This window comes from Salmo trutta, chromosome 12 (genome assembly GCF_901001165.1).
Source record: "Salmo trutta chromosome 12, fSalTru1.1, whole genome shotgun sequence".
NCBI classification, from domain to species: Eukaryota; Metazoa; Chordata; class Actinopteri; order Salmoniformes; family Salmonidae; genus Salmo; species Salmo trutta.
Window position 1 is genome coordinate 77,663,618 of NC_042968.1, and position 9,367 is coordinate 77,672,984.

Sequence of the window (9,367 nt, forward strand, 5' to 3'; positions counted from 1 at the left end):
ACCATATCCAGCATTAAAAGGAAAGTACAGAGCCATGTTAACTTGGCAAAATGTTCTCGAACGTTGCAGATCGCAAACCCATGAATAGAGCCGATGTGATTCTTTAGTCTACATGTCAGAGAGGCATGTTTGCTCTACATGGAATTAGGCTATCAGAAGTTTAACGTTCCAAAACGTTACATCCTGCTGAACGCGCCCCAGATTAGAGTTATGTGGTCTGGTTGTCACGCATATACCCTGTGTGTGTATGTATATATAAGGTAGCATGTTAACAGAACATTTGTTTTATGTTGTCTCTCGAGCACATAGAATTACGTATACTACCATCTTTGTTGAAACTCCGCTCGAGCGACGCTTACTGTTCGATCTACTTTTTCTCGTTTGGTTGGACTTCGAATGAACTATCGCGAGGCTTAGTGAGGCGGTAGGGCTTTTTCTTGAAAAGTCATGCGCACTGTGCACGTTTCGTGCTATCCGGGATCCCATTGAGCACACACGTTGTCCTCAAGTCAGTTGCACAGCAGACCGAAGATGGCGGATGTACAAAGTAAGTAGCCCTTGCAGTCTTAACAGTACCATCTTATTTCAAAGTAGCTAGCTACAACTGCTGTGGAGTTTTAGGTGTTTGTTGTATATGTTTATTTACTAGGAAATTGTTAAATACTACTAGCAGCACTGCACCAAACATTGAGGCATGATCAAACAGGCGGCCACGTTCCCATTAACTTCACATGACCCATCGTAAACCATGTGGTTATCAAACTAGCTACACTTATAGCATTATATTAATTGATGTAACTAGTTTAAATTACCTGCGCATACTCCCGGATCATGGTATTGCAATCGTGCTGAATTCTGATGTAAGATGCCTAGTTAACTTTAACCACTAAGTCGTCATAGGGAACGTAGTTACTAAATAACGTTAGTTGGCTACTGTACACAGCTACATGGCAAGTAACTAATGGCGTAACTAGCTAACTATCAACAAAGTACATGTTTTTGTGTAACAGTCGTGCCCAATGGCAGCCTCGGAACTGGATCCTAGCGAGCTAACGTTACGCCATTTTGTTAATCACACGCAACTAAATGTTTCATCCAGATGCAGAAGGAATGGTGGCCACAAGGTCTGAAACGGTACTGCGAATTCATTCATATTAACGACTAAGTTAACTTGCTTACTTGCAATATCTGAGTTGTATGTGTTATACACGTTTCTGTGCCTGCGGACACCGTACATAATTGGGTAAATTTTACCCGTGAAGGCACATTTTTAGCACCACCAAAAGTACCACGTGCCCGTCATGTCAGCCACGTGGGAGCACTTTGCCAAATCGAGTGTTGGTATGCTGATGAGACGGTTATTAGCCATCTATCATTTAGCCGGGTAAACTCAACTCTGCGATTGACTTTTAGTTTTCTTAGTGGTATTTACAACGAAGTGCATACAGTATGTACAAGTTTCTTCTCGACAATGCATTTCTGTTGAAAACGTCAGGGAACAAAACATGTTTGTTGCTGGCTAGTAATGTTATCCCTTTGTTTTTTCCTTTCAAGTGAACTCTGCGAAAAAGCAGAAGAAGAAGGAAAAGACAGTTGCTGTTGATGACGTTGGGGTAAGTCCTTACAGTAATTGACTGTGATGCACCAGTTCACTACAAGCTATTTTTCACTGTTAGATTCAAATGGTATGAAAATGTGTGTACACTTTTCCTAAATTCCTCATTTTTTGGGTCCAGGATATTCAGGAGAGTGGAGATTTCCTCATCAAACCAGAGTCCAAAGTTGCTAGTCTGGACACGTCTCAATGGCCTTTGCTGCTGAAAGTGAGTTTGACTACTCTTGTCCTGTCATCCATCTGTAGAAGCAGGATGCTGTTTGTGAAATGATGAACTTGTTTATCCATTCGCTGAGTGCTGCTGGGCCCTGGCCTTGCAGCCCCCTGTGTCTGTTCTTGACTCCGGGGGTTCAGCGGCTTGACTCTATGCTTTTGCCCCAGTGTTCTACTGGGGTTAACTGTGTTGGGGGCAGGTGTGCTGGTGCAATAGTTAAGGGACCGGCCACAACTAAGACGAGCGTAAACTCCTGATCACATCCCTTCCATGCAATTACATTTGGTTATTTGTAAGGGAAATTCTAACTTCTCCCCCTTTGACTCATTTTGTCATGCAGAATTTTGACAAACTCAACATCAGGACAGCTCACTACACACCCTTGCCAAATGGCTCCAACCCTCTGAAGAGGAGCATTCAGGACTATGTCAGGTAACGTTTGGTCTTTTTTGCTCAGTCTCATAAAAACATTTATGGAGCCACATGATGACTGTAAATAGATTGCACTAGCACTATATGCAAAGATGACTCCTTATCTATCACCCTTGTCTGATGGCTCTACTAGAGGTCGACCAATTCATCGGCATAGCCGATTTTAATTGGGGCCCATTTCAAGTTTTCATTGCAATCGGTAATCTGCTTTTTTTTAATGCCGTTTATGGCCGATTACATTGCAATCCACGAGGAAACTGTGGTAGGCTGACCACCTGTTACGTGAGTGCAGCGTAAAAAGGACCGCGTGGCTGCGAAAAAGCACAATCGTTTTCCAAATGTACCTAACCATAAACCCCAATGCCTTACTTAAAATCAATACACAGAAGTCTTTTTTTGACCTGCCTATTTAGTTAAAAGAAATTGATGTTAGCAGGCAATATTAACCTCTCTAGGGTAGGTGGGACAAAATCGTCCCACCTACGCAGCAGCCAGTGTAATCCCGTGGCGCGATATTCAAATACCTTAGAAATGCTATTACTTCAATTTCTCAAACATATGACTATTTTACACCATTTTAAAGACAAGACTCTCGTTAATCTAACCACACTGTCCGATTTCAAAAAGGCTTTACAACGAAAGCAAAACATTAGATTATGTCAGCAGAGTGCCCAGCCAGAAATAATCAGACACCCATTTTTCAAGCTAGCATATAATGTCACATAAACCCAAACCACAGCTAAATGCAGCACTAACCTTTGATCTTCATCAGATGACAATCCTAGGACATTATGTTATACAATACATGCATGTTTTGTTCAATCAAGTTCATATTTATATAAAAAAAACAGCTTTGTACATTAGCATGTGACTAGCATACCCACCGAACACTTCCGGTGAATTTACTAAATTACTCACGATAAACGTTCACAAAAAACATAACAATTATTTTAAGAATTATAGATCCAGGACTCCTATATGCACTCGCTATGTCCGATTTTAAAGTAGCTTTTCGGTGAAAGCACATTTTGCAATATTCTGAGTAGATAGCCCAGCCATCACAGGCTAGCTATTTTGACACCCACAAAGTGTGGTACTGACCAAACTCCGATTTACTATTAGAAAAGTTTGATTATATATGCTGCTGCTGCTCCAGTTTCAACTGTTCTGCCTGCGGCTACGGAACCCTGACCTGTTTCACCGGACGTGCTTGTTGCACCCTCGACAATTACTATGATTATTATTATTTGACCATGCTGGTCATTTACGAACATTTTAACATCTTGACCATGTTCTGTTATAATATCCACCCGGCACAGCCAGAAGAGGACTGGCCACCCCTCATAGCCTGGTTCCTCTCTAGGTTTCTTCCTAGGTTTTTGGCCTTTCTCAGGAGTTTTTCCTAGGGAGTTTTTCCCAGCCACCGTGCTTCTTTCACATGCATTGCTTGCTGTTTGGGGTTTTTGGCTGGATTTCTGTACAGCACTTTGAGATTTCAGCTGATGTACGAAGGGCTATATAAATAAATTTGATTTGATTACCTTTGCTGTTCTTCGTCAGAATGCACTCCCAGGACTTCTACTTCAATAACAAATGTTGGTTTGGTCCCAAATAATCCATAGTTATATCCAAATAGCGGCGTTTTGTTCGTGCGTTCAAGACACTATCCGAAGGGTAAATAAGGGTGACGCGCCCGACGCGTTTCGTGACAAAAAAATTCTAAATATTCCATTACCGTACTTCGAAGCATGTCAACCGCTGTTTAAAATCAATTTTTATGCCATTTTTCTCGTAAAAAAGCGATAATATTCCGACCGGGAGTGGTTGTTTTCGTTCAAAGAGAGAGAAAGTAAACATGGTGTCAGCTCGGGCACGCCCGCCCCAGTCTCATTGTTCTCAGATCGACCACTTACAAAATGCGCTAATGTTTTTCAGCCAGGGCCTGCAAAGCCACCATTCAGCTTTCTGGCGCCTTCTGAGAGCCTATGGGAGCGTTAAAAAATGTCACGTCATGCCAGAGATCCCCTGTTTTGGTTAGAGATGATCAAGAAGGCCATGAAATGGTCAGAGAGAGCGCTTCCTGTTTGGAATCTTCTCATGTTTTGGCCTGCCAAATGAGTTCTGTTATACTCACAGACACCATTCAAACAGTTTTAGAAACTTTAGGGTGTTTTCTATCCAAATCAAACTTTATATGCATATTCTAGTTACTGGGCAGGAGTAGTAACCAGATTAAATTGGGTACGTTTTTTATCCGGCCGTGCAAATACTGCCCCCTAGCCCCAACAGGATATATATGAAATATGTATGTGTATATGGTCTGTGTGTGTATGTATGTATATATATATATGTGTGTGTGTGTGTATATGTATGTATGTATATATATGTGTGTGTGTGTGTGTGTGTGTGTGTGTGTGCGTGTGTGTGCGTGTATGTATGTATATGAAATACAAGTGGTATAGAGAGAAATAGTCGACGTGTCATAATTCCTATTATAACTACAACCTAAAACCTCTTAACTGGCAATATTGAACCACCAGCTTTCATATGTTCTGAGCAAGGATCTTACACGTTAGCTTTTTTAGATGGCACATATTGCACTTTTACTTTATTTTCCAACACTGTTTTTGCATTATTTAAACCAAATTGAACATGTTTCATTATTTGAGACTAAAAATATTTTATTTATGTATTATATTAAGTGTTTATTCAGTATTGTTGTAATTGTCATTATTACAAATGTGTATATATAAATAGTCCGATTTAATCGGTATCAGTTTTTTTGGTCCTCCAATAATCAGTATCGGCGTTAAAATCATAATCGGTTCACCTCTAGGCTCTACAACCGATGCCTTTTTAAAATATTAAAGTGTTGTCTGTGTTCATTTGGCTCCTCTCTAACACCATCTCGATCCATGTGATTTTCAGGACCGGCTTCATCAACTTGGACAAGCCTGCCAATCCCTCCTCTCATGAGGTGGTGGCCTGGATCCGACGTATCCTGCGAGTGGAGAAGACTGGCCACAGTGGCACCCTGGACCCCAAAGTGACAGGCTGCCTCATTGTGTGTGTGGACAGAGCCACACGACTTGTCAAGTCCCAGCAGAGTGCAGGTGAGTCCCTTTGTATACCCAACCCCTTCCTGCTCTGAATGTTTACTTCCTTATGGTGATGTAAACACATTAAGATTGGCCTCTCCTTACTACTCTTCTGCCGTCTGTTTCAGGCAAAGAGTATGTGGGAATTGTTCGGCTGCACAATGCTATTGAGAATGAGCACACACTTGCTCGGGTAAGTTCTTGTTAATGCAGTTTTTACTCTTAGCATGGTTCAGAGTTTGTAATTTAACTGTAAAAGTATGCCAGTAAATTGGTGACTGCTTTTGTAATAAGAAGTTACTGCCTCTTGACATGGATGTGAGATGATGAACGTGTTTATCCATTCTCTGAGTGCTTGCTAGGGTCCTACTTTCTCTGTGGTGCTCATGCCTGTTTTAGCCATGAGTGTCTGCTGTGCCCCTGGCTCCGCTCTGCCACCTCGGTGTTCTACTGGGGCAGCTTGTGGTGGAGAAAGGGGCAGGACTGGAGGGCCCTGCCATAACAAAGACGAGTTGACACACCTGATCAACATTAGTAAGGAAATTGGTGTTATACCAGTGTTGTGGGACGTCGTGGTTAATCCTGAGGTTTTTTTCTTTAGGGTATTGAAACCCTTACAGGAGCTTTGTTCCAGCGACCACCACTCATCGCAGCTGTTAAGCGGCAGTTGAGAGTTAGGACTATTTATGAAAGCAAACTCATTGAGTACGACCCAGAGAGGAGATTGGGTAAGGAATCCAATGATTTATTTCCCTATGCTCAGGTTAAAAATGTTTGTCAGTACTTGAATACATGGAATTACGATTGTCTTTATGAACTGGAAGCTGTTTTAGATATGATAATCTAACCATTTTGTTTGTTGCAGGTATTTTCTGGGTGAGCTGTGAGGCTGGGACCTACATCAGAACCCTGTGTGTCCACCTGGGGCTCCTCCTGGGTGTTGGTGGACAGATGCAGGAGCTGAGAAGAGTTCGCTCTGGTGTTCTGGGAGAGAGGGTGAGTCCTTTGGCCGTGTTTTGTCTGGTTACATTGTGAGGTCCAAAGTGTTGAGTTCGGTTCTGGGCCTCTCCCCAGTCCTGGTAATTATTCTTTGGCACAGAAATGGCATAGAGTGGCTCTGAATAGAAAGTGGACATGCCAGCCACTTGATTCCACTCTAGCCAACATGTTATGGGAATGTTGATACTTAGGCCTAAGTTCTGCTTAATGTGTCATGTATTTTGAACTCATTCAATGTTGGAATGTGTTCTCTGCAGGACAATTTGGTGACCATGCACGATGTGCTAGATGCTCAGTGGCAGTATGACCACAACAAGGACGAGACGTACCTTCGCAGAGTCATCTACCCACTGGAAAAGCTTCTAATATCTCACAAACGTCTGGTCATGAAAGACAGTGCAGTGCGTTCTTGTTTTCTGACTCTTCATTTTCCAAGCGTGACCCTGTGTAGAGGACTGAACAAGTCTTTGAATGAATTGTATGATTTTCTCCCCAGGTGAATGCGATCTGCTATGGAGCAAAGATCATGCTGCCTGGTGTCCTGCGATATGAGGATGGCATTGAGATCAACCAGGATATTGTGGTTATAACGACCAAAGGAGAGGCCATTTGTATAGGTGAGCAATAGAAGTATGCTGTTCTGCAAAGCAGTTGGTTTTTCAAAAGGCCACATGATGATCTCATAGATGGCATTAGCACTTTGTGCAAAGATGACCTATTATCTATCACCCTTGACTGATGGCTTTGAAAAACTATATATCTCCATATGCATATTTATGCTCCCATCTCAAGTTAGTTTCCTTTAAATTTTCCAGCTACTGCCCTCATGACGACTGCAGTGATCTCCACATGTGACCATGGGGTGGTGGCCAAGATCAAGAGAGTCATCATGGAACGAGACACCTACCCCCGCAAGTGGGGCTTAGGCCCAAAGGTAGCGCCTCTTGTGCAAACTATTGGCAGTCTACCCATTTACATTTTAGTCTTTTTAGCAGCTGCTCTTATCCAGAGCGACTTACAGTAGTGAGTGCATACATTTTCATACTGGTCCCCCGTGGGAATCAAACCCACGACCCTGGTGTGTGAGCCACATGGGACTATAACAGTTTATGCTTTTAGTCCTGTATCAGGAAGATTCCAACTCTGATTTGTAATGAACAGGCCAGCCAGAAGAAGATGATGATCCAGAAGGGTCTGCTGGACAAACATGGCAAAGCCAACGGCAGCACTCCATCAAACTGGAAGGAGGGCTACGTAGATTACAGGTGTGAAACCAGTCTGGTAGGGGGCTAGATGGAGCACTTTGGTATGCATGTTGTGATTCTAGTCAGCAGACAGTTATCCCTTTCTGGTCTGCCCTGTGGTCTCTGAGGGAGTCAGTCTGCAACATCAACTCTCGTAGCTCAGCAGAGATCTGCTAATGCATTCTGCCTGGCTGGCAGCTGAGCTGTGTGAACATTCATAGCTACTATTTTCAGCCTGTGTGTGGTAACTTGCAATCCAAACGTTTGTCAACAGTTCAGTATTTTGTGGATGTAGGTGCATTTTTGTTAATCGGTCTTAAGGATTGAGTCTAATACAAAGTGACCTGTTGCCGTCTCATTTTCAGTGCGTCCAAATCCAAGGCTGAGGGAAATGGTGAAGCAAAGGTATGCTTACATGAGTTGATACTCTGGTATTGATTTGAAATGTATTGGCACGCACGCCAAAGAAGGTATAGTTTATTCCATGTATGAATTTATGTGCATAATGAGATGGACTAAACGATGTCTCCGTCTTTCAGAGGAAGCGTGAAGACAGTGACAGTGATGCAGCAGCACCCTCGGCTCCTTCCACTCCGTCGGCAGAAGAGAAGAAAGAGAAGAAGAAGAGAAAGAAGGAAAAGAAGCAGAAACTAGAAGCGGATACGGAGCCAGCAACAGAGACGGAGCCAGCAGCAGAGACAGACGGAGAGGTGCGTTTCTGCTTCTGATCAGATTGGACAGCTGTATGACCTTGTGGCTCTGGTCACAGGGAGAGACATGTTGTGGTTTTCAGCAGTAGTTTCTCTGTAATATACATCCAGTTAATGGAGTGCCTTGCCTATCACTGGTTCACTGGAATGTTTATATATCCTGTGCAGAAAGTTATCCCTTTCCAACCTACTTGATGTCTTCATTGGGAGCCACTCTGCTACGTTATTGCGGGTGTCTTTCTAGCATGAGCATTTGCTCATGTTGGTTCCTTACATTTTCTACACCTATTTTGTTAGCAAAGTCACTGCAGCTACACCCAACATGCCTCAAACTGCAGAGGGCATTTTCACTTAGGATATTTTAATTGCTTTCAACATTTGCTAAAGGAATAACAAATCTCTCCTTATGCACAGGTTGGCGAGAGTGCCAAGAAGAAGAAAAAGAAAAAAAAGAAGGAAGCCGAGGCAGAGTGAAAAGCTTATGAAGCACATGGACAATGAAAGGACCATAGAATGAGTGACTGGTGATATTTACTTAAGAGATGCAATGGGCGCTGAAGAGGCAGCAGGCAGAGCAAGAACCCAGAGTTTTAAACCTTTTTTGTTAATCAAGTCTGTCCGCAATGGGCGCACATGACCCACATGGATAATCATAAGGGGCTCGGACTAGGTAAGGCTTGTGATCACGTGGTTAATGGTTGCCATCTCAACCACCACAGTATGACCATGTTTTTGTACTCATGACGGTGACATTTAGTTTTTACATGTTTTAAGTACTCCGTGTTGACAGCCGTATTCTCTGTGTACCTCTACATGAAATGCGATCAGATTTTTTATTTTATATTGTACTGTAAATACAGAAACCAACTGATCATAAATTGTCATTTGAAATGAATATGCTTTTTTGTAACTCTGCCTTGGTGTCATTTTTCTACCCAGTTGCTATTTTCTACAGTGTAATGACTTGAAGGATGGCGTGTGAATAAAATATTTAAGTTCTTATTCAGACCTACCTTTCGCACCAAATGAGTGGGAAACTTCAATCAGTAATATGG

General features: G+C 42.5%; 1 protein-coding gene and 5 non-coding genes across 6 annotated transcripts; all 6 read left to right on the top strand.

Moving 5' to 3' along the window:
* Positions 1–444: 444 nt before the first annotated feature.
* On the top strand, positions 445–9,219 carry LOC115204239 (H/ACA ribonucleoprotein complex subunit DKC1). The gene is made up of 15 exons (XM_029769640.1): positions 445–547; positions 1,555–1,613; positions 1,737–1,823; positions 2,170–2,261; positions 5,190–5,374; positions 5,488–5,552; positions 5,961–6,087; positions 6,225–6,355; positions 6,616–6,759; positions 6,855–6,975; positions 7,174–7,292; positions 7,520–7,623; positions 7,968–8,007; positions 8,142–8,312; positions 8,727–9,219. Exons 1-15 carry the CDS (start codon positions 532–534, stop codon positions 8,784–8,786), a joined length of 1,521 nt encoding a protein of 506 aa, XP_029625500.1. The 5' UTR covers positions 445–531; the 3' UTR covers positions 8,787–9,219.
* Positions 1,878–2,090, top strand: LOC115204827 (small nucleolar RNA SNORD17). Its single transcript, XR_003880495.1, has one exon. It is a non-coding gene; the product is annotated as a small nucleolar RNA SNORD17 (small nucleolar RNA).
* On the top strand, positions 2,308–2,387 carry LOC115204807 (small nucleolar RNA SNORD83). The gene has a single exon (XR_003880475.1). It is a non-coding gene; the product is annotated as a small nucleolar RNA SNORD83 (small nucleolar RNA).
* On the top strand, positions 5,678–5,888 carry LOC115204828 (small nucleolar RNA SNORD17). The gene has a single exon (XR_003880496.1). It is a non-coding gene; the product is annotated as a small nucleolar RNA SNORD17 (small nucleolar RNA).
* Positions 6,396–6,528, top strand: LOC115204818 (small nucleolar RNA SNORA36 family). The gene has a single exon (XR_003880486.1). It is a non-coding gene; the product is annotated as a small nucleolar RNA SNORA36 family (small nucleolar RNA).
* LOC115204806 (small nucleolar RNA SNORD83) lies at positions 7,025–7,102 on the top strand. The gene has a single exon (XR_003880474.1). It is a non-coding gene; the product is annotated as a small nucleolar RNA SNORD83 (small nucleolar RNA).
* Positions 9,220–9,367: the final 148 nt, after the last annotated feature.